General features: G+C 43.3%; 1 protein-coding gene across 2 annotated transcripts in view; it reads right to left on the minus strand.

Moving 5' to 3' along the window:
• Window positions 1-5,644: 5,644 nt before the first annotated feature.
• Window positions 5,645-26,300, minus strand: part of LOC148523558 (retinol dehydrogenase 7-like) — a 62,800-nt gene continuing 42,144 nt past the window's right edge. For both annotated transcript variants that reach the window (XM_088473178.1, XM_088473180.1), the window contains 4 exons: window positions 17,851-18,185; window positions 14,560-14,818; window positions 9,203-9,369; window positions 5,645-6,956 (listed from right to left, as the gene is read on the minus strand). In XM_088473178.1, the coding sequence (XP_088329304.1) occupies window positions 6,736-6,956; window positions 9,203-9,369; window positions 14,560-14,818; window positions 17,851-18,178 (975 nt within the window). In that variant the 5' untranslated portion in view covers window positions 18,179-18,185 and the 3' untranslated portion in view covers window positions 5,645-6,735. The remainder of the gene's footprint in view (window positions 6,957-9,202; window positions 9,370-14,559; window positions 14,819-17,850; window positions 18,186-26,300) is intronic.

The raw sequence follows: 26,300 nt of genomic DNA on the forward strand, positions 1-26,300 counted from the left end.
GTGGTGTGGCAGGCTAACAAGCACACAACAAAAAATAGTTTTTATTTTCACACAGGGGGTGAACCCCTGAAAGAGGCAGCAGTCCTTGACAGACAGCAGCACAGCACCCCTACACACTTATGCTGATGACAAGTGTGGCTAAAACACACACAGAAATAAATTGTTTGTTTTTTTCACACTGGGGGTGAAGAGCACTACTTATGGACAGAGCAGCCCCTGGACAACACAGCAGAACAGCCAGCCCCTATGGAGTGGAGAACAGCCAGTCAGCCCCTATGGACTACAGCCAGCCAGCCCCTATGGTCAGGACAACAGCCAGCCAGCCCCTACATAATGGACAACAGACAGCCAGCCCCTATATAATGGACAACAGACAGACAGCCCCTATATAATGGACAACTGACAGCCAGCCCCTATGGATGGATAGCACAACATGTGTGTAAGCTGTTGGTTTCAATATGCTTGACAGTCTAGTGGCCCCAAAACTGTTTAACCCACCCTCGAACAGACCCCATCAGTCCCCTGCTAGAAAGGGACTGGAGCTGGTTTTAAATACAGGGACAACCTCACACCAATTTTTTTATCCCTATATTTAAAACCAGCTCTGTCCCTGCTGCCTGGTGCTGGTTCTTAAATTACAGTGGAACCCTACACATTTTTTTCCCTGTAATTTTAAGAACCAGGACTGGCTGGCAAGTCTGGGGCTGGTTAGTCTTTTGGGGGGGACCTCACGTCATTTTGTTTAAAAAATTAACCCTATTTTAACCATTTACAGAAATAAACAAAACACAAATCACAATGATTTGTGTATGTTTCTGACTATCTTGCAGCTCAGGGGGTTGAGAGATTGAAAAGTGATTTGGAGAGAGAGTTTGCTAATGTCTCACCCGAGCTTGTCCTCCCGATTCTTGGAAAAGTACTTGAAAAGTACTTCCGATTTGCCCAATGGTGATTTGATTCGAGATTGCTATCTCACCCGAGTTTTACGAGTGAGATGAGAGAAATCTCTCTTTAACTTACCCGACTTTTGCCTTTTAGTAAATTTGCAAGCAGGAAAAAATTGAATAAATCACCCGAGATGTTAATTTTGACCTATCTCGATTCTTAGTAAATTTACCCCCAGATGTTAGACAGTCAAAAGGTCGACAGGTATAAAAGGTCGACACACTAAAGGTTGACATGTAAGAAGGTTGACAGGTACAGATGGTCGACATGGACAAAAGATCAACATGGAAATAGTTGATTCAAAATTGGTCGATACATTACTTTTTTTGTTTTTTAGCCCTAATCTACACCCTAACCCTCCCCTTGGTGCCTAACCCTAACCATCAGGGTAGGTGCCTGACCCTAACCATCCCCTCTAGTGCCTATCCCTAACCCTCCGGTAAGTGGCTAACACTAACCCTCCCTCCTGGTACATAACCATAACCAATGGGGTAAGTGCTTAACCCTAACCAATAGGCTAAGTGCCTAACCCTATCCATCGGAGACAGTGCCTAACCCTAACCATCTGGTAAGTGCCTAAACCTAAAAAAAAATATATATCATGGGTCGACCATTCTTGTGTCAACCATTTTCATGTCGACCTTTTGACCCTGTTGACCTTCTTACATACCTGTTGTCCAGGTTGACCTTTTGTCCATCTAACATCTGGTGTTTATCTAGACAATGTGAACTTTTTTACTGTCTATCTATAGTCTGGAACTCCTTACTGATGTGTAATGATTAGAGTCAAGCTCCTAGCAGCACAGCAATGCCGACATTGCCACAAGTGTGTGGCATAAAATGCACAGTCAGTTTGTAATTCAAAGATACTTTCTGGGCTGAGACTTCTAGTTCAGTGATGGTTTTATATGGTACCCTTCAAACCCAACTGTTCATTTCTAAGGCATGTGATCACTGTGGTAGTGCCGCAGATCACTGCAAAACAATGTCACACTTCATACTGAATTTTCTAAAGTGAGGTGTTATCTTTCTGATGCATGTATCTAGCATAATATACTGTAATAATGATGGGAGAACACACTTATAAATTGTTTTCAAACGTGTACTCAGAACTCGCACACCGAATGATTTAATAATCTATTACACACAATTACAGCTCTCGATCCATGACAACTATAGCGTATCAAATGACAGGTTCAGTCAGGCAATCAGCAAGCGGTACTACAGACATTGCATTGTCTTTTATTTACGCATGAGCAATGCAGTTTAGAAAAAGCGACATCTGTTGGACAGAAAATTGTATTACACTCTCTGGCTTTTTCAGCTTCAGTACGTTATGATGCTAATCAATACACGGCACAGCATGACTAGCAGGGTGTGCTACATGGTGTATGGAGCAAAGACGGAGCCGGACACATCTGTACAGTATGAATGCACAGGAAATTGCCATTCATAATGTACATGTGAAGATCTTGGCCATACTTGCCAAACATTTGTCCATCTCTATGAGCTAGTGACAAATACATGCAAAATACATGTAACCCTTATGGTTTGTACACATGGTACAATCGATCAGCGATAACAATATCACTGACTGATCGTCCTGCACCTTCCCGGAGTGCTGGATAATCGATATAACATCATCCAGCACACTACCAACCCACCAATGATGACCAACAACCCACGGTTCAATGATTGCAGGTCCCTATAGTAACCTGGTTGATATCAACCAGGTTTTCCTGCATGCACGGGCGATGAACGATATCGTTATTGTACATACGTGCCCATGCATCTCAGGTCATTAGTGGGTTGGAGGGGACCAAAAAATGCATGATATGAATGATAATGATATGATCGATATCAATATCATTAATATCGTGCATTTTTATTGTCCAGTGTGTACGCACCATTACACAGACATAAATTGTGTTCATGCATAGTTTGCATTTTTGCTACTTTACTAGAGATGTGCACCGACCCAAGTGTTTTCATTTTGGATCTGTATTAACTTTATGTTTTGGTTTTGCTGTTGCCAAAACCACCCTCAAGTGTTTTGGGTTTGGACCGGTTTTTAAAAAAATGATAAAAACAGCTAAAATCACATAATGTGGGCCCATTTTTTGTTAGTACAATATTATTAACATTAATACCATTAATTTCCAGTCAATTTTGACCACCTCACAGCTCACAATATTGTTTTCATCTAGTTTGGGCCAAAAGGTTGGACCGTGCTAGCTGGCTGATTAAGACAAGCAACAACAGTGGGCGGCACAAACACAAGGCAGTTCAACTTAAAACATGGCACATATAAACAAAACAGAGTGGCACTGCAGTGGCAGACAAGATGGCAGTTTCATAAACTATATGACCCCATAAGAATAAATCAGCAATGTTTTCATGAATCAATAACTAGATCAGAGGCCCAAGGGAGATGGAGAATGTATGTAGTTGAAGGAAGGGAAAGGATGGAAGGATTGATTGGTAGTTAATTTAATTTTTGGATTCTAAAGCAAATTTATGAGGGAGGAGGGGAGCGCATTACAACAGGGTGAACAAGTTCCATATTTGGCCCACAAAATAAACTGGGTGGTTCACAATTTTTTTTTAATTAAAGGGGCATGCAGGAAATGCTGTCTGTGGCCATAAACATTTCTGGATATTTTTGACATTCACCAACTGCATGTCAAGGATTTCAGCGGCTGTGGCAGAGTCACTTCCAACTTATAACATCTAGGAGTGGCACTGCAATGGTAGTCAGGATGGCAGTTTCATAAACTAAACAATGCCATATTAGAAAACAAGAATGTTTAGCTTTTCATTAATTAAGAACTAGGTCAGTGGCCCACGGGAGGTAGAGTATTTATGTAGTGGAAGGCAGGGAAAGTAAGGATTGATTTGTTTGTAAACATAATTTACATTTTGAATTTAGAGAAAAAATTTTGAGGGAGGAAGGGGGAGGGGTATTTGATGGATCAGAGCCCCAACTTGAGTTTTTCCTGCCAGACATGGATTCAAAATCGAGGCAAAATGTCATCATTATGGCATTGGATTTCACAGGTTTTGGATTCTATATAAGTCCCCCCCACGGATATTCATGCCAGAACCATTTCACACAGGACCACTGAAAGGAGAGCACACATTAGACTGCCAGGGAAGAAATTATTTACATCTGGGTGAACATGTCCCATATTTTGCTGTTTAATAAATTATATGACTTCATTTTAGAAACCAAGAATGTTTTCATTAATCAAGAAGTAGATCAGAGGTCTGAGGAAGGTGGAGTATGTAGCTGAAGGCAGGGAAAGTAAGGATTGATAAGTTATTAAATTTAAATTACATTTTTGATTCCAAAGCAAATTTATGAGGGAGGAGGGGGTTAGTATGGCCAGTGGGTCAAACTCCTAATATTTGTGTAAGACAGGCTTATTTGGAATTTCCAGTTCTGCAGTGCAACAAATTTTCTTTACTTCTCTTGTCAAACCTTGAAGAATCCTTGCTTGGCTATTAAAATAGCTTTGTTTTCTGGTTACACAGTGGGCGGCACAATCACGTGGCAGTTCAACTTCTAATATGGCACATCTTGGAAACAGAGTGGCACTGCAGTGCCAGATAGGATGGCAGTTTAATAAACTATACTACCCCATATTAGAAACTAAGATTTTTTTAATTTGACTTTATGCACACGCTGTAAATGACGTAACAGGGAGGAGGTGGTTAAAGTCCCTAACTCTACTTACTGTAGCTTCACAAATGCTACAGATGGCAAGACAATTGTTGTCTGGGTTTGGGTAAAAATAAAAATCCAACTGTTATGTGTGGAATTAAGTCTTATGCCCAGGTATTCTTCTTATGATGGACAAGGTCTTCTTCCACTGGTGCCTCACATACACAAAAAAACATCCACATCATCAACATCCTCATCAGCAACATCTTCATTAGCACCTGCATCATGCTATATCCCCCTCATCCTGTTTCACTGCTACCATAGCATCCTTAATGTCTAGGTCAGTGATTACTTGACTTGTGCTGCTCACAAGTCCCCACTTTGGCAGAGGGTGAAGAAATGGAGGAAGGAGGCTTTTTTATGAGTACAGAAAGGTCAGACTCACACATAGCAATTGTGGACACACTCAGACTCTCCTCAGGGATTTGTAACATTTCTGTTTCTGAACACACAGTTTGTTCTACTGCTTTAGGGGTTTTAATGTTTTGACACCTCTTCAAGACTCTGAGTGAAAATGTCTTGCATCATCATGAGAGGCAGGAAAAATGCCAATTGCAGAACTAACACTCATAAAGGCCAAGGTCTGAGCTTTTCTTTGCTACTGTGTGTGGTGAATGGCATATTGGCAGTGTTATGTTTTCTGCACTAAACTTTACCTTTACTAAAGGTGTTTTTTTCTTTACATTTGTGAAATAGTGTTTTTTATTTTAGATGCCCAAGAGCATAGAAAGCTTAAGTAGATGAAGTTGAAGGACTAGTATTATCATGACTGGTGGCAACAGCTGCAGTGCTAGTATTTGATTGCTGCTCCTGCTCTTCTCTCAACTGAGAAGTTATCCATATCGACAAAGACACAAAAGTAGTACAAACAATAGAACAATATATTTTTGTTTTACTACTTTTTTCGCAAATGACAGGTCACACTGTGGGATATCACAGCGCTTATACATGTGTGAACAAACGCAGTGGGGTACAACAATTTGTACTAAAGCATACAAACCTTTTTTAAAAACTTTTTAAAACATTTTGCAAATTACAACTGACACTGCTTAGATTTACGTGAATGCAAGTACAGCCTGAGCCTGAAGGACTGGAGTGGAACCAGCAGCACTGGAGTGGATGGACACTGGACAAATATATATATATGTCAGCAGCACTGGATTGAATGGAAACTGGACAGATATATAAACGTCAGGAGCACTGGAGTGGATGCACACTGGACAGATATATATGTCAACAGCACTGGAGTGAATGGACACTGTACAGATATATAAGCATCAGCAGCACTGGAGTGGATGCACACTGGACAAACTTGGGGAACTTCAGGTGGACTCGGTTGTCAAAGAATCAAGCTTGCTCATCTCTAATTTTTACATTGTGCAAATGCACTAAATGAAACTTTTTGTTAGGCCAATATGTACATCCATATTGTCAGAACATTTTAGCTAGATTTCTATTCTATTATTTTGCTTTGCTTTTTGGGTGGAATGCAGTGCCACTTTTGAGGCATATGAGTCCCACTCGTCTTTAGTGTTGAAGGGGTTCAAATCTTATTGCACAAAATCAAATTCATTGTGTTAAGTCATTAGGTAGAAATTCAGCCCCGTTAATACCCATTGCAGTATGGACACGCAGCGTAAGTGGTAACTCGCCGATTCTGGGCACCTTCTCTTTGCCACCATAGTTTAGATTGTTATCAATAAAGGATTAATTTTTCTGAGGCATTTCTCAGTACCTGGAAACTCCTAGCTATTTTTTTTCTACTGATGCTTGGCCATTCCATTAGTCGGAGGAAATGCAGTGGCCGCGGATCTGCTGATCTAGTGAGATGGGGTCATCATTGATACTCTATTTCAGTGTCATAAACAGAAATGTATTTTTATTTTTATTGAATATTTCAGATTAATGCATAGTAAATTAAAAGTCAGCATTATAATACATTGAATGATAAACATTGTTGCACTGATCTTTTCTGAAATTAGCAACTTTCAATTGGTTACTAAAATTACTATTTATACATACTGTAACAGGATACATCACACTGTTGTAGTGTGTTCTGATGACAATCACTTACGTATACAAGCTGGTTTGGGTGCTATGTAACACAGCACATAGTCAGATATGACAGTAGGGAGGTAGGACAGAGGGAGGTAGAGGAGCTTGCAGTCCCAACCAGGAGAGTATCTTGTCCAGGGGTAGACAGCAGTCAGAGCATGTTCCATGCAATTTGTCACTTTGTAAACTTTTGGGCTGGCTGATCCCGATAGATTTTGCAGTAGGTTTATATCTGCAAGTACACCAGGCACAAGAAGTCAAGCATTATATAACTTTAAAAATATCATTATGTAATAACAGTTATTTATATTGTGCACACAAATTACACAGTGCTTTGAAGAGAATATTTGGTCATTCACATTTTTTTTCTCTCAATGGAACATATTGATCATATTCCCTACCTCGTGAATACACACATACACAAGGTTAATTGTTTTGTCAGAAGCCAATTAGATTACTAGTTTTTGGAGTATAGCAAGAAGCCGAAGGACACAGTGGAAATCCATACGATCTCCACATAGACTGGGTCTTAGTAAAGAATTGAATTCAGGACCTCAGTGATCCTGCCCATAACAACCAATCTGTGACCTGATGGACATACTCTGCCAACCAGTTTAGGGGTCACTATACTTGAGCATCCCCAGTGGGCTTACTTTGCCACCTGTAAGGTATAGGGATTCCATTTCACTGCCAATAACCACCTTCGTTGTAAGAGGTTAAGTCGCTCTTACCATCATGCTCCAGTACTGGCAACTGAAATTGCTTACTTTTGGGTATATGTGTGGTCATGCTGCTGTAGCAGCTCCTGGATAGTAATAGCTAATTCCTCAATGGCTGCTTGCTATGGATCACTTCTGCTCTCCATCAGTTATCAGACTCAAAGAGTATATAGGTGGATTTAGGAACAATGATGTTATAGTAGTGCTGCTAAAACAAAAATGGAAACAATGGAATTTACCTATATATCAATAGTAAAGATGGATATAATAGGCTTCCTTATTACCTTGGGTTATAGTCTGTCTTTAGCGCTAAAGGGGTAATGCTTCGTTGATAAATGGGGGCCAACGTACCAACCAACCAGCTCCTAACTGTCATTTTTCAAACACAGCCTGTAAAGTGACAGTTAGGAGCTGATTGTTTGGTATGTTACCTCTCTCCAAGGCTTAGTAAATAGACGCCAAATAACAACCAATCAGCTCCTAATTGTCATTTTACAGGTTATGAGCTGATTGGTTAGTACTTTATCTCTCTCCACTTTATCTCTCTTCAAGTTTTAGTACATATACCCATAATAGTGCCTCCATACAGGGGGCATGATGATATCTGGAGGCACTGATCTCTCTGAGTGCTTCAGGGTGGCTCAGCAGGTGATTCCCATCTCCCCCAAATTTTAGAGTAATAGTAATAACCTATATACATATCCAGCTCTCCCTCATTGTTAGGGAGACTCCCTGAAATAGTAGAAATCTCCCTGACGCCCTGAGGAGTCTAGAAATCTCCCTGATTGCACCTTACCCCCATTATGTATCTGTTATATACTTGGGAAAAAAATAAATCAGTTATATATACATTCAAATGGAATCATCAGTGCCATTTTTTTGCATTGGTTATAAGGCAATATACTAAACTCATCCCCATCCACACTCCTGTGTGCTCTCCTCGCTCTGACAATGACCACTGGTTCTCCTTCCCACTGATCACCTCTTCTCACTCCCACCTTTTGTCTTGCTCCCAAACACTGGTACTCACTCACTCGTCTTATCACCCACCCTCCTATTGCCACCTGTCCCCAAATCTTCAAACAGATTTTCAAAATTCATCACTTTATCAAAGCCTACTACCTCTCTAACTAACCCTAACACTTTGCCCCCACACACTGACTCAACTCTTCTGTGTCACCCCTGTGTGACTACGTCTCTCCTATAGATTGTAAGATCTCATGAGCAGGTCCCTCTTCCATTGCTAATGCTTTCTTTCCTTAGTTAAATCATCATCTCTCCCCCCTCATGGTATTTCCATTGTCATCAGTGGCTCTGAAACCCTAGGGCAGTGATTTCCAACCTCGGTCCTCAAGGCACACCAACAGTCCTGGTTTTAGTGATATCCATGCTTAAGCACAGATGGTTAAATCAAAATAACTGAGGTACTAATTAAGTCACCTGTGCTCAAGTATGGCTATCCTTAAAACCTGAACTGTTAGTGTGCCTTGAGGACCGTGGTTGGGAACCCCTGCCCTAGGGTATCGATTCAGCCAGTGCTGATTTTCCACAAACTACATACGAGTAGATCTATCTATATTATTTTTTGTCATACTACTACAGTATGTCTGTAACGTACTTTTATATGTAATTAATGTTTTGTAGTTTTGTATGCACTTTATGTCCTGCAATGCCTAATTTGAATTTTTAGGACCTGCAATGGCGGTTTTGTATGCACCTTGTTGCACCCTACAAATAAAGAATAATATGAATAACTTACAAAATTCATAGTAGTGTTCACCATAATTCTCCTTTACTGTAGTAGGGAGATTGTCCCATAGACGCTTCAAATTATTTGTATGAGCATCAGGTGAGCAAGTCAGCATTGTTTGAAATGCACCAGGTTCTATCATTGAGACTTTTACCCCAAAGTCACGCTGTTCCCTTCTGGAAAGAAAAAAATAATTAAACTTTTACAATGAAAGCTGGATGTATGGATGGATCCTTTTCTGTTGTACAGTTACTGTTCTGGGGGAAGCAGTTATGTATTAGGGATGTAGAGGAGAAAAATGGGAGTGATTGTTTCTTTGAAATGTTTTCTATTAAAATACAGTGTCAACTACTTTCCTTGTTAGCACAGGCATTGCTCAAACTAACAAGGCCAGCTAGAAATTGAGCTAGCTCTGCTCCATGACCTCAAACTTTTTGTCAAACCAGTCTTTCTTTACAGTAGATTACAATCACTTTTTGGTATGGCCACTATGGTGTGAGTTTGATAACTGCTTTGTTAATTTTGGCTTTTAGTTTAGTTAGAGTTTCAGAAAAGCAGCTGTAAGAGCGGGGATTCAGGTAAGCCTGGCTGAATAAGGGGGATCACTACTGGGGCACTGGACACTAATGGGAGCCTGCATAAGGGGGACCCATACTGGGGTACTGTATAAGGGGCACTAATGGGGGCCTGCATAAGGGATACCACTACTGGGGGCATTGCATACTGGGGTACTGTATAAGGGGCACTACTGGAGGCCTGCATAAGGGGAACAACTATAAGAGACACTGCATTAAGGTGCATATGGAATGGAAAAGAATGTTCCCAGAGAGACGAGAAAGGGGTGTGCGTCATGTTGACATGCCCCATTTTCCAGTGGCCATGCCCATTTTTTGGCACACATGCATTTGGCGCAGTCACATAGGGGGAGGCTCCTTTTTTAAATGTGCCCTGGGCTCCAAATACCCTAGTTACGCCTCTGATAAACATAACATGTTCCCACCAACTAACACAATGGAATCTGTTCACTCTTCTCAAAATTTAGGTAACTTTTCTTTAAATAACTTCAGGCATCTCCACTTAGCCCTATCAATTATTCAATAGAGCACAAGTCTGAAGGGAACTGCAGGTTTCCCTTTCATAAGTGATCAGGTTCAACCTGTGTAGCCAATAACTAGAGTAGTTTCCACTCTGGCAGCACCCACCCTCTCTTCCACCCCTGTGTACTGTGTAGAAACTACTACTCGAGGTTGTCTGGGGTTTCCAGAGCATGCTCAAATTGATTGCTTTTGTAAATCAACAAATAGTAGAAGAATTGTGCTACATGTAATAAAAGAAAGGGATAATTGAGAGTTACTGCTTTGGAAATGCTAAGCTTTTCAGAGCCTGGTAAATGTTCTTTTTTGTAGTCCCAATAGACAGTTATGGTAACTCATTTTGCATGTGTTAAGAGTTGGACTAGAGATATCTGCTGCCTTAAGGTCTGTACACACTAAACCATATCCTCACTGAGGCAGTGGCGTGCTCAACTCATTTACAACACTGAGCACACACACTAAACGATATTGTTGACGATATCATTCAGTGCCGGCACCCTCCCTCATCCCCGAACCTGCACAACCTGACGATATCACCAGGTTGGACTGCAGGTTCGAGCGATGAACAATTTTGTCAATGACCAGCAGGAGTGCGCAGCGTTGGTTGTCGACGACACACACACTGGCTGATATTGTGAACGATTGAATGATAATGATATTGTTATCGTTCAATCACTCATAATATTGGCTAGAAACAAATAAGGGTACTGTGCTTGATCCTTACAAGGCTAATGTATGTTTGTATTGTTTACATGTAATATTGATGAAGAAGGAGATGCTCCGCATGCATGAATATCTAATCAATTTTACTACGCAATAAATGAAAATGTACACAACAATAAAATCAATACAGTACAATAGATACAGCCGATAATTGGAGCTTATAACTCTAATGTATATAGATCAGTGGAATAAGCAAGTTTCCACTGATAGTTGCGTGGGTCAGCGGTAAACCACTCTTGGTTTAACTTGGGTTGTAGGTGAGTAACGGCGTCCAGTTAGTCACACGGTAACCCCGTCCGTTGGTGCTAGCAAGGTGATGCCTCGTTGCTCGGGGTGTCTTCAGGGCGGGAGTAGAGGGCCACGGGGTGCCAGAGCAGGGGTTCCTGGCAAGGGAAAATTGGTTGGTGGCTCCGGTTAGTGCCACACTTTGTATTCATGCTGCCCTGAACCAGGCCACACAGCTATCTCCCTTTACCTAGGGAGGGGATGCTGCTGGTTTTGACCTTCTGAACTCTGCCGGGCACCCCCTTCAAAGAGGAATTCACCTGCCACTTGCCGCGCTGCCTGTTGCTCCCTCTTCAGCCCTCTATGGATGACAGCCTCGCTTGGTGTGCTTGTCGGTGTCTCCGTCTCCTTGTTACTTCCAGGTCACGTGACCGCTAGTGGCACCAGACCGTCCACTGCTCAAAGTTAAACTGTGTGTAATGGAGTTGAATGACAGGATTACTAGTATGGATATTTGTGAGTGCTCCTATTGGCTAGTGTGTACCAGTGGAGTAAGTTCATCCCAGGTGCCCGGAGGCAAGTTATCATTTAGTGCCCCCTATCCCCCATATTTACAGCCCTAAGTGGGGTGAATATATTGTGGGTGATGGAGGAGGTGCCCCTTCAGTGCTGGCGCCCGGTGGCAGGCACCTCCATTGTCTCCCATACTTCTGCCCCTGGTGTGTACGCAGCTTTACGCTCTTGGTAAATGGCTCGCTACTAAAAATGGCAAAATACAGACAGCTGTTAATTCCAGATTGGCAGCAACTGTGAATCTTAAATTGGGTAGCACAAGCAACACTACTGATGCCCATCCTGCATACATATGGTGTCTGGTCCCTCCGCCTGGGCCAGTCACCCATGGGCTACCATCTGAGAGCTGTAGAGATTACTCTGAGGGGTCTATTCATGCAGCAGAGAAAAGTCCTTCATCACTCTCTAACTGTGATAACAGGTTTTTCACAGCTTCGCTTTATTAACAAATGGGGGTTGCCATGTAGAAATCTCAGAGTTCTCCAACAGGACCCTTATTAGTGTAAATATCACTTTCCGATACACTAGTATGGAGACAGCAATTCAGAGAAGAACAGAAATATCATGCTTTTGTTTTGCTTATCAATATAATTTCGCAATCAGGTGATGTAAATCATACCTCAGTAAAGGGAGAGGAGCAGTGTACAGGTAGATCACTGCTCCTGCTCCTTCATTGTCTCACGTCAGCTCTGTGACGTGAGCAAATGCTGAAGCACAAACACACTGTCAGCGCATGCACAGCAGTGTGAAGAAGACTTACTGGACTACCGATAGTACAGTCTTTGTGCTGCTTGCTGGGATTACGGAGGGGCCATTTATTGGAAGACGTCACTGGACAGATAAGTTTTCCCTGAATGGCTACAAAACATTATACAGTATATAGAGGCCTCTAAGTGCTATGTGCTGAGACGGTCTTATGCTGGTGCTGAAACACAGGAGGAGAAAGGCGGGTGCCAAAGCCATTCGCCTCCTTCTCTTTGATGAGCTGTCTACTGCACTGACAGCAATTGGATGAGGAGACAAAGCAAGCTCCTCATCCTACTGGCTGCAGGGCCCTCCTGTGGATTTAACAGATTGTCCTTCATATCCTATATTTTGTACAATATCCACTATAATGAGTAAATTCAATCACTGGCATTATATTGAGAATGTACCACCATTATATGATAGTCTAGATGTGCCTGGAGAACCTATTTTTCCATCTTCACTTCTCCTCTAGTCAAAAGCTAGCAACGCCACTGGCACAAACCCTTTGAAAACAGCTGTTTTTGGAGGTTTGAATGCATATTTTAATATAATAGGCCTTTAAATGATCTGGATCCACAAAATTATATCTACAGTAGTTTTTTGCTTACAAATACTGGGCCTGATTCAGAGCCGGATGCTCTGACAGAGCGCTCGCTCTGAATCAGGGCCGGCCCTCTGTTTTTTTTGAGCGGCCTCCTGGCTGCTCGCATAGCTGTGGGTGACCATGATGATGGCAGCGACGCCCCCGGCCCACCCACCAAAGGGGGCGTGCTGTCACTCAACATCGACAGCACGCCCCCTTTGGTACGAGACCTGGAGCGACGGTTTGCCCGTCGCTATCTGGGTCTCGCGCATGACGTTGCCTGCTCCGTCGTACGCATGAGCACTGGGCCACCATCAACCTGATTGTGAGCGCATAGTGCTCGCGAGCGGGTCTGAATCAGGCCCACTGATACATTTTCATTTAAAGATCTCAGTATTACTAAGCAAAAATACAGTAGTATGACCAATACCAGGGTCTGCTGGCAAAATTTGGGGAATTTATGAGACAATGAGTTAGCTGTGAGGTCAGAGTGTGCTGAGAGTGGCTCAGTGTTATATGGAAGGAACTGGCAGCGAGAGAGGAGGTAATGAGAGACAGCTATGGATGGGCAATCAAGGATATATGCAGGGAGGACTCTATGAGACAATTATGGAGGTGGCAAATAGGGAGATATGCAGGGAGGGCTGGTAGAAAAGCTGGGGCCACTTGATTGCATTCCCTTCCCCCCCAGGCTAAAAGTTGCCAGCCAGCCCCTGGATGTGAGCTTCGCTGTTGCCACCAATGGTGCATCTAAGTCTTAGCAGAAAGATCATTGGTTGAGGCATTAGGATAAAGATGCGGCAAAAGATGCAACCACGTCTGTGTGCTTCTCTAATTCAGGCCCATAGTTGTGGATGTGCTTGGGCACAAAATAAAATAAACCACTATTAGCAATGTTAAATGTATATATTCTAATTTCCTGGAGTGTATGTTTTGCTGCATTCTGCCTGTAAACCACAATCACATATGGGTACACATACACAGGGGCGTTTCTAGAGAGGAGGGGGCCCATGTGCAGTCTCCGGCATGGGCCACCTCCTCTCTGCCCGGCGGCCAGCAGCGCACTGAGCTGTGTGCGACCAGCGCCGGAGTTATAGACTCTGGGCACTAGAGTGTGCCCAGAGTCTATAGTGTATGCACAGGTCACCGGGAAAATGACTGCGGTGGCCATTTTCCCTGTACTGCGCATGCGCAAACGACGGGAAAATGGCCGCCACGGCCATTTTTCTGTCGCTTTACAGCGACAGACGCCCGCACCGACGTGGTACTCCAGAGAGGTAAGTATTATTATGGGTGCAGAGTATGTGTTGTAGGGCCCCCCTGGACCCAGAGGCCGTTTTCCCCGCACACCCTGCACCCATTATAGTTACGCCCCTGCCCATACACATCACTAACTAGTAGATTAGATTATGGTGACTGACCTTAGGCTGTCTGAGAAGGCCTCCACACCATACTTAGATGGGCTATATCCTCCACCACTCGTGGATAATCTTCCAGCGGCACTGGATACATTAACAATACGTCCCCGGGCCTTTTGGACAAGATGGAGCAGGTGCAGCGTCACGTTGATCGTACCGAGCAAATTCACATTCAAAACCTTGGAAAAATCTTCAACTTTTTGCCACTCATTAGGGGCTACGCAAAACCCAAACCCAGCATTATTCACCAAGCCCCAGAGCCCTGCAGTACATAAAATAAGATTTGGTAAATAGAATCACCAATATGAAAAGTTAACAAGTTCACTTAAAGCTGCATTTCTTGAAACTTGCACCTACCTAGTTCCTCCACTGCAGCCACGCTTGAACTGGCCCAGTGGGTGCCGGGCAATTTCTCAATTTTGCTTATGGTTAACGTTCTTGCCATTTTTTGGCTATTTTAGTTACATTTGACGTGTTAGAATGAACAAAAGACTAATGATGTTATCTAAAACTACAAAGGTTTCTGGGGAAAAACAAGGTATAATTGTGTGGGTACTGTGTAACCAGTAGGGTTAGTGTTAGTGTGACCCTTGTCCCAAATTCATCTGTTGTTCAAGTTTTTCTGTTGTCAAATATTTTGCTCTAAATTATTGTTCAAATATATGCAGGTCATGTAGTGACATGTGCATACAAATTGTTATTCGGGCATAACAAAATATACTTACTTAATAAGATAGTTTTGATAATAATGACATGGTCGGTGGCCTTGACATTTATACACACAGAAATTATATGTATTATTCTTAATTGAGGCAATACTGCCCCCTGCTGCTAATAAAAGTAGTGTTCCCATATGTATTCTGGGGAGACACATCCCTTAATTTCAAGTAAATAAAAGGTGAATTCATACGACACATTATCCTTTGTAACTGGAGCCTATATGGTTGAGTGGTGTGTCCAGTATCCACAATCATCAATCTTGGTGACGATTTATAGCAGAAGGGGTTCCCCAGGAATGAAAAAGCTGATGTACATGCACTGCATTGAAGCTAACCTAAGTAGTGTATATTTTGTATATGTGTGTATATAAACATAATCTGTTAAACACACATACACACACACATATTTATATATATATATATATTTATATATACACATACATATCTCAATAAACTGTTTATATAATCTTGATTCTGTGTGTTTTCACTCTGTCATGACCCACTTTCATAGTGTACAAAAAGTCCCCACTGATAGCAGTACTGCATAAAATAATAATCTATATTGATGTTGGAATGTGACAACCCCAAACATTGGAAAATGGCTTCAGCACAGGGGTTAAAAAACCCTCAGCAATGAAGGCGTTAATAACACTTCTCAATTACAAAATTACTTTCACATCTTATATTAACCACTTGCCTGGCGTGGTCACATCAGATGCGACCACCCCAGACTGGACTTTAACCGACAAGGTCACATCTGATGCGACCAATCAGAAACGGCCACTAGGCGGCTGCGGGAAGCTAATCTTCACATACTCGCCTATATCAGAGGGACCTCTCTGTCACCCAGCACTCTCGGCTTCCCCTCTTTTGTGTACCGATCACTGCTGGCCATAGTGATCGGGCACCCTGCGGCACCCCACTCCCAGCATGGCTGCAAGCCATGACATCCATAGCAGCAGCAGCTTCAGCTCCTGATAGCCGTGGCTGCTGCGTCTTGATGGCTGTGGCCAGCAGTGATCAGGAAGCTAGCTTCACAATCATGACATGCTACCTCAATGATGTTATCACACCTCCTGCCTTGATACTATGTTGAAAGGGATGCTGAATCATTAAAACTCCAATATGTCCTTGATTGCAGAACAGTTATGCTTTGTGGAAAAATCTTCTGAAACTACTTATATGTGTGTTCTTGTGAAAACCAGATCACATATGAAAATATATTAATATGATTTAAGAAAAAAAAATGGGATTGAAGCTTATAAATAGGTTAATGAATTTGACACCTAGGGGATCAATCCAATTGTGGGTGCCTTACGGCAGCCTGTATCTGCTCAAAACTGCTCACAGCCTCATGGGGTTGTTAGCAAAAATTAGCTAATTCAGGCTGAAAGCGGGTCGCAAGGGGTACGAGATGCTGTGCCGTTGCTGACGTTTTAACACCATGGCAAGGGCAACTGACACGCTTCACAGCTAATTGGATTGAACCCCTAGTAGGAAGTGCATAGTTGCAACAATAGACTGAGAAAAATCAATGTCAGTTGGATGCACTACTGTAGTTATAAATTATACATTACAGAAAAGTAATGTTTTAGCTGTCCTTGATAAGAAACTACTAAGAGATACAGTTTCAACATAGCAGAGACAAGGCATTGAGCTTGACCATATGATCATATGTTCATGTGACCATGCCTGAAGAAGACTGCTGATCTTTAAAGAGTCACGCAACAAAGTAAAGAGTATAGGGGGCATAGTGATCAACTAATATTTCCGAAATATCACACCTGTTTTTGTAGGGTTCCTGCACATATTAAGCATCTCCAGGATATAAGTGGGGAGGGGGGACCGCAGCAGATATCAGGGATAATTTCTGCAGTCCCCTGTTTATGACCACTAAGGATGCTCCCAAGGTTTCTATGGTGGTTGCTTAGTTGCTGAATTTACCAAGCATGTTCCAGAGCTTGGCCGCGGAAGCTGACGCCTTTAGATTGCGTTAGCCATTAGAGCCTATTAGCCTCACTCCACAATATTTTCTCATTAGAATACATATGCGCAGTAGCAGGGTCCCGAAGGAGAAGTGATTGCATTAGTGTTCACTTTATTTCTAACATATCACAGGGATGGCTTCTTTTTGAAGCCCCTGTTCACAAATGTGTTTTTTGATAGTGTGCCCCTAGGACTTAGAATGTACTGTACATTTAGGTTAGTCTAGGGGAGAGCTATAAGCATATGGGATACAGTATGGTTAGAGTGATGTACTGTAGGTTTGTGATATAAGGGGCACATTACAGGTAATACATTGTTAAATTACAGGCATAAAAGTGCATAAAAAATGCAAGTAGCACTCTAAATACCCCTGCACACTATTCTCATCTCCTCACACTGTACAGACAAACTTATTGTAGCCCTCCATCACCTTTGTAGAGTGAGATAGCAGAAAAATATTTAATATGAAGAAACTCTTGCTAACAAGTATTAATGGAATTTCACACTGAAAAGAGCAAACTACTCTGCCCTACAACTTCATGCTGAATACATTAGGACTAGAAAAAGAATGAAAATAAAAATAAATCACCTGTGTTTCCAACAGCACTTGATACCCACTTGGCAGTAGAGCTCACACTTTCATTGTCAGTAACATCCAGTATTACAGTTTGCAGTCTGCTGGAGGTCTCCTTCTTCAGGTTCTCAGCTTCTGTCTCCGTCAGACAGGCAGCCAGAACCCTCATTCCACGTCTGTCCAGCTGCTTTGCCAGCAGGTTCCCAAATCCAGTGTCACATCCAGTGATGAAGACATATTTGTCTGTGAGATTCTCCAGTATCTGACTCTGTCTGTACCATCTGTACAGGAGGATGAGAGCCAACATCGCCAGCAGAGGGAGCCACATGATGCAGCATGACATTATTCTCCTGTAACATGAGGTTTTTTTCACATTAAGTAAGATTCTTTTATAACATTATACCATGTTTTTTAGTTAAAATAGTAAAACATTATGCCAGTTCCCTTCCAAACAGAATTAAATTCTGGAGCCCAGGAATGCTAGCCTGCCCACACAGCATTCTGAAATGAATGTGAAGCCCCAGTGTTACCGATTGCTGATACAGTATCTTGGAGTTCAGGTGGGAGCTAGACAGGGCCAGAAGCTGAGGGATTTTTTTGGAAAATGTCTCACCATCTCACTTATAAAAGTGAATGTTGCAATATAATGGCCATGAGAATGTTGTATATTTGTATTAGAAAAATATACAGGTTGAGTCTCCCATATCCAAAATGCTTGGGACCAGGGGTATTTTGGATATCGGAATATTCCGTATTTTGGAATATTTACATATCATAATGACATATTTTGGGAATGGGACCCAAATCTAATCAGAATACATTTATGTGTTATATACACCTTAGACACACACCCTAAAGGTAATTTTATACAATCTTTTCAATAATTTTGTGGCTCAAACAAAGTTTGTGTACATACATAAAATACATTTATGTTTCATATACATCTTATACACACAGCCTGAAGGTCATTTTATACAATATTTTTAATAATTTTGTGCTTTAAACAAAGTTTGTGTACAGTACATTGAACCATCAAAAAAACAAAAAGGTTTCACTATATCAGTCATGCTCAAAAGATTCCGTATTTCGGAATATTTGGATATGGGAGACTCAACCTGTATATGAAAGTGGAAGTAACAAGGAATGCCTGGAGATTTTTGATCACAGATGTCCACATGGAGTACCCTCACTGACATTTACTATAAGATAACAGTTAAACTCAATATGGTAAGGTGGGTGCAAGCTGACAAAGTATTTTTCAGAAAAAGAATGCTTCTCTTGTGTGTTAAGAACTATTGTTTTAGTATTATAGGAAGTCTATTTTACAGTTATTGTTTGCCATCCTTTTTGGCTGCCTCCTCCAGAAGAAGGCAGTCAGGTTGGCACTGTGAGGGGCGGGGATTGTCAGATGTGGGGGGGTCTGGGGGCATGACGACTTGATTTTGTCATCGTAGCCCAGCCCCCCACTATGGTGGAGCCAAGGTGACGCAATTTAACGTGACATCGGATGCCTGTACCTCCCACTTCCCTGGGGAAGTAGGCAGCCAGGTGGCCCAAGCCTCCAGGAGACTTGTCCACCTTTCCAGTGGGCCAGGAGCACCACCTGATATTCGGAGCCTCCAGGCCACTCCGAGGGCAGGCAAGTATGTTAAATTGGTATGAATGAATTGTAACTGTGGGCCTGATCCAGAGTTGTATGCTATTGCCAACACAGCTGCTGTACGCACTGTAGCTACTCTGAGAAAATATGCAAGTGTCGCGGCCACTCGTGGCATCACAAATGTAAGCAATTGCATACAAATACACAGTCCATTCACAGATCCTTTGACTAATGAATAGCCCTATGGTCGTGCAGAATGTCCTTGTAAACTGAGACGAAAGAGTCATATTTCTTCCGTAGTGGATTGCAGATACAGGCTGTGACACACAGCTGAGACACCTGCGTTATTACCCGACACTCCCCGTTACCATTCCCAAATGCTCCCTGACTGTCAGTCTCACTGAAAATAAAGAGTTGCAGTGTGCAACTACGGTAATGTAATTTGACACAGTGCGACTCAGACAAATGCACAGTGGAAAACAATTGCTCCATTTGCATAAACATCAGCATAGCGTAATCTCTGATATAGCTCCAGTGTTTGTATTTTGCGCATACTATTTTTTTTTATTGTTAAGGCACCACAGTTTCTGCAGTACCTTCCATAACTACCTACCGTCGGACCTACCACTGCATACCGATAGCAGGAGTACCATATTATGAACTCTCCCCTGGCCAAGGACTAATCATTTGGTATTATTTCCTCAGGATCTCAAATAAGCTCTACTCATAATTCATGATGCGCAATTTCTTTCTTTTATGTAAAAAATAAGTTTACCGTACAATATAACACTTTAGTGATTTCCATATTTCTTTGAGGTACATGTAAAATTTTATTTGAATTCAAATACCTTCGATTTCCTGCTATGAGATACAAAAGTAGAGATGTGCGCTGACCCCCATGTTTTGGTTCTAATTAGGGGTGTGCACCGGCCACTTTTCGTGTTTTGTGTTTTGGTTTTGGTTCTGGATCTTTCTTCGTGTTTTGGATCTGGATTGGTTTTGCCAAAACCACCCTTCCATGTTTTGGATTCTGGGTTTTGTGTTTTGGATCTGTATTTTTTTGAAAAAAAGCATAAAAACAGCTAAAATCACAGAATGTGTGGGTTTTTCTGCTCCTATGCTATTATTAACCTCAATAACCTTAATTTCCACTCATTTCCAGTCTAATCTGAACACCTCACACCTCAAAATAGTGTTTTTATGTCCAAAAGGTTGCACCGAGGTAGATGGATGACTATGCTAAGCGACACGAGTGGGCGGCACAAACACGTGGCCCATCTAGGAGTGGCACTGCAGTGGCAGACAGGATGGCAGTTTGAAAAACTAGGCCCCAAACAGTACATAATGCAAAGAAAAAAAAAGAGGTGCAAGATGGAATTGTCCTTGGGCCCTCCCACCCACCCTTATGTTGTATAAACGGGACATGCACACTTTAACAAAGCAATAATTTCAGCGCCAGGGTCTGCCACACGACTGTGGCTGAAATGATTGGTTCGTTTGGGCCCCCACAAAACAAGCTGGCAAGTAATCTGTCCCTGCACAAACTGGCTCTACGGAGGCAAGATGTCATCCTCATCCTCCTCATCCACCTATTCCTCATCCTCTTCAGTGTTGTGTACATCCTCATTGAGTATTAATTTGTCCCCGCTGGAATCCACCACCACAGGTCCCTCTGTACGTTCTGGAGGCTGGTCTCCCTGGAAGAGTTGATAATTCATTTTTATAAACGTCATCTTCTCAACATTTTGTGGAATCAACCTTCTATGCCTTTCGCTGACAAGGTTCCCGGCTGCACTAAACACTCTTTCGGAGTACACACTGGAGGGGGGGGGGAAACTCAGGTAAAATAGAGCCAGTTTGTACAGGGGGCTCCAAATAGCCTCATTTTCCTGCCAGTACAGGTATGGACTGTCTGACATGCCTACTTGGATGCGGTCACCGAAACAATCCTCCCCCATTCTGTCAACGGTGACAGTATCATATGCAGTGACAGTAGACATGTCAGAAATTGTTGCCAGGTCCTTCAGTCCGGACCAGATGTCCAAACTTGGTCCTGACTGCCCTGCATCACTGCCAGCGGGTTGCTTAGGATACCTAAGTTTTTTTTTGGCAGCCCCAGTTGCGGGAGAAAATGAAGGAGCTGTTGACGTGTCACGTTCCGCTTCAGCTGACAGTGTTTTCACCAGCAGGTCTTTGCACCTCTGCAGGCTTGTGTCGGCCGGAAAGAGAGACACCACTTAGGCTTTAAACCTAGGATCAAGCACAGTGGACAAAATGTAGTGGTCTGATTTCAACAGATTGACCACCCTGGAATTGTGGCAAAGCGAATGAAGGGCTTCATCCACAAGTCCCACATGCCGAGCGGAATCGCTCCATCTCAGCTCCTCCTTCATTTTCTCCAGCTGCTTCTGCAAAAGCCTGATGAGGGGAATGACCTGACTCAAGCTGGTAGTGTCTGAACTGACTTCACGTGTGGCAAGTTTGAAGGGCTGGAGAACCTTGCACAACACAGAAATCATTCTCCACTGCACTTGAGTCAGATGCATACCCCTTCTTTGCCTATGTCATAGGTGGATGTATAGGCTTGAATGGCCTTTTGCTGCTCCTCCATCCTCTGAAGCATATAGAGGGTTGAGTTCCACCGCATCACAACCTCTTGCTTCAGGTGATGGCGGGGCAGCTTCAAGAGTGTTTGCTGGTGCTCTAGTCTTTGGCACGCAGTCGCTGAATGGCGAAAGTGGCCAGAAATTTTTTGGGCCACCCAAAGCATCTCCTGCACGCCCCTGTCGCTTTTCAGAAAATTCTGCACCACCAAGTTTATTGTGTGAGCAAAACATGGGACGTGCTGGAATTTGCCCAGATGTAATGCCCGCACAATATTGGTGGCGTTGTCAGATATCACAAATTCCCAGGAGAGTCTAAGTGGGGTAAGCCACTGGGCGATGATTTCCCTCAGTTTCTCTAAGAGGTTGTCAGTGGTGTGCCTCTTGCTGAAACCGGTGATACACAGCGTAGCCTGCCTTGGAACGAGCTGGCGTTTCTGAGATGCTGCTACTGGTGACGCTGCTGTTGTTGCTGCGTAAGGTGATACATCTACCCAGTGGGCTGTCACAGTCATATAGTCCTTAATCTGCCCTGTTCCACTTGTCCACATGTCCGTGGTTAAGTGGACATTGGGTACAACTGCATTTTTCAGGACACTGAGGACACTTTTTCTGATGTTTCTGTACAGTCTCGGTATCGCCTGCCTAGTGAAGTGGAATCTAGACGGGATTTGGAACCGGGGACACACTACCTCCATCAATTGTCTAAAGCCCACTGCACTAATGGCGGATACCGGACGCACATCTAACACCAAAATAGCAGTCAAGGCCTCAGTTATGCGTTTTGCTTCAGGATGACTACTGTCGTACTTCATCCTCCTCACTAAGGACTGTTGGAGGGTCAATTGTTTAGTAAAAGTAGTGGTGTTCCTCCTTCCTCTCTGGGATGATGAACGACTCCCAGCAGCAACAGCAGCAGCGGCAGCAGTAGGCATAGCAATGCACGATCCTCCGGAGGAATCCCGGATAGGAGAGTCAGTCATGCCAGTGACATGGCCTGCAGGACTACTTCCGATCCTGACTAAGGAGGAAATTGACGAGGATGGAGTTGACGGTGTGGTTTGCAGGCGCTTGGATACAACAGGACAATGGGATTTAGGTGTCCCTGTACTGCTTACGGTCTTAGACAAAGTTTCTGAACTTGACAGTAACTTTTTATGAACGCGCTGCAGGTGCCGTATAAGGGAGGATGTTCCTAGGTGGTTAACATCCCTACCCCTACTTATTTCACCTTTACATATGGTACATATGGCAAGACAGTTGTTGTCCAGATTTGGATAGAAATATTGCCAGACCAAAAGAGGTGGAATGTTTGGTCTTCTGCCCAGGCATGAGCGTGATGGGCTTTTTCATCCCACGGACAACAACAACTGTCTCCCCCGGAGCCAGATTTAAACAAACCACATCACCATCAGAATCCTCCTCGCCAACTTCCTTCTCAGCGCCAGCTACACCAGTATCCTCATCCTGTTGTACTTCAACAGTGACATCTTAAATTTGCATATCAGCAAATGGACAGTGGGTGCTCCTTTCAGGCGTGCAAATGGTGGAAAGAGCCACCTCTTCCCATCCAGTGCTGGGAAGGTCAGGCATCGCAGCCACCACCACACTTGGACTCTCCTTGGGGATTTGTGATATCTTCTTAGAAAACACAGTTCTTCGCTGTGCTTTTGCCAGCTTAACTCGTTTGATTCTTTTAGCGGGAGGAGGGCTTCCATCGTCATGTGAAGCTGAACCACTAGTCATGAACATAGGGGAAAACCTTAGCCGTTCCTTGCCACTCCGTGTTGTAAATGGCATATTGGCAAGTTTACGTTTCTCCTCAGATGATTTAAATGTTTTTTTTAAGGTCATTTTCCTGAACTTTGTCATTTGGGATTGTATGTGCCCTCTACTATGACATTGGGCATTGGCCTTGGCAGATGACGTTGATGGCATGTTATCGTCTATGTCATGACTAGTGGCAACAGCTTCAGCACTAGGAGGAAGTGGTTCTTGATCTTTCCATATTTTATTTTTATCGGAGAAAGTTTGGTCCTCCATTTATGTTATATTGATATATACATGCGGCTAAGGCGCACACAAACACAGAAAATAATTTTTTATTTTTGTTGGAGACTAGTGCACTTTGTGGGTTACACCACCCTTTAAGAAATGAGCCAGCCGGCTCTTTACTTATGGGACACAGGCGCACGCTTGGCGCTGCTCCTTTGTTGATGCACGTGCAGCTACAGTGCACACAATTCACAAAGACAGAAAAAAAGAATTTTTTATTTTTTGTGGAGTGCACTTTGGGAGTTACATCACCCTTTAACAAACGAGCCAGCCGACCCTTTACTTATGACACATGCGCATGCTTGGCGCTACTTTGTTGATGCACGTGCGGCCACAGTGCACACAATTCACAAAAACAGAAAATTATTTTTTATTTTGTTTAGAGTGCACTTTGGGGGTTACAGTACCTTTTAACGGTCAAGCCAGCCCGCCCTTTATTTATGACACAGGCGCACGCTTGGTGTTACTCCTTTGTTGATGCACATGCGGCTTACTGTGCACACAATTCACAAACACAGAAAAAATATTTATTTTTTTTGCACTTGGGGGGAGCACCCCTGATGGACAGAGCACCCCCTGGACAAAACTACAGCACCCCTTTAGGACTGGGACACTGCACAGGACTTTGGAGTGGACACAGCACCTATGGACAGCTGACTGCACAACACAGTCCAGACAGCCCCTATGGACTTTGGAGGAGTGTACACAGCCCCTATGCACAACAGCAGCACAGCACAACACAGCCAGCCCCTATGGACTTTGGGGGAGTGGACACAGCCCCTATGGACAACAGCAGCACAGAGCAGCATAGCACAGCACAACACTACACTACACTACACAGCACAGCCAGCCCCAACTCCCACCCTCCCTCTTCACTGTCCACAGCCGAGAGAGAAAATGGCGCAGACGCGGGTACCTTATATAGAATCCAAAACCCGCGAGACCCGGAAGGCAGGATGATGATGTTTTGCCTCGATTTCAGATTCGAGTCAGGTGGGAAAAGTCGAGCCTGACTCGGATTGGCCTCGGATTGGGGGGGCTCGGGGGGGTTCGGATTTCAGAAATCCGAACCCGCTCACCCCTAGTTCTAATTCATAATCGTGTTTTGGTTTTGGTAGATCAACCCTCACATGTTTTGTTTTTGGATTTGTATTTTGTTTTAAAAAAAATTATAAAAACAGCTAAAATCATGTAATTTGGGCCTGTTTTTGTTCCTACAGTATTATTAATCTCAATAACATTGGCTGGGACCCACGTGTGGATGTAGCAGTCACTCATTGGCTGGGACCCATGTGTAGCCAGCCAATGAGCGGCCGCTATATGTAAAGCAGCCTCTGATTGGCTGGTGGTCCATGGGGATTTCCCAAAGTGGCCTGGCACCTGTCATTCATGATGTATTGGTATGTGTGACAACACACATACAAATACTTGTCTGCATGGATCAGGTCAGTCAGTTTGTTTTATTGGCCAAGTCCGGCGATGCTACGGAGAACAGCGCAAGGACAGAGGAGAGTATAAGATTTTTATTTTAGGTACACCCGTGGCATCTACATGGACAAGTGGACGAGAACAGCTGGCTGCAGGTAAGTACAGTATGTGTGAGTGGGATAGGTGTATGTGTTAAAGATATATTGTATACAGTGTATTTGTTCTGTGGTTATTTAACTATTTATTTTACAGTTGGGGTATGGGTAGCGGCTGCCTGCTGACACTTGTAGTTCTACAAGTGCCAAAGTGCAGGCATGCCAGCACCTGTAGTTCCACTGTAAAATACAATAGTTTACAACTATTTTTCCAATACTATTACCCCCGTACCCACAGGCCAGGGTTGCGGGGAATAGCCTGGGCTTCAGCCTAAGCCTGTGGTTTTGGGAAAGGGGGGTCCCCTTCTTGGGGGGTCCCCACCTCCCTTGAGATCCCTTGCTTGGGCTTAACAGCTTGGGGTGATAATGCTTTAGCCGTGGAGACCCGGTGAGTTTGGGTCCGGTGCTGGTCTTAAATATAGGGGAACCCCTACCCATTATCCCCATTATATTTAAAACCAGGACTGGCCCTGCAGCCAGGTGCTGGTTCCCAAACTATGGGGGAACCCTACAAATTTTTTTCCCTATAATTTTAGGAACCAGGACTGGCTAAGCAAGTCGGGGCTAGTTATGTCTTTTGGGGTAGGACCCTACGTTGATTTTTTTTTAAATTAACCCTCAAAA

The sequence above is a fragment of the Taudactylus pleione genome, unplaced genomic scaffold, assembly GCF_031769625.1.
Source record: "Taudactylus pleione unplaced genomic scaffold, aTauple2 ptg000130l, whole genome shotgun sequence".
NCBI lineage: Eukaryota > Metazoa > Chordata > Amphibia > Anura > Myobatrachidae > Taudactylus > Taudactylus pleione.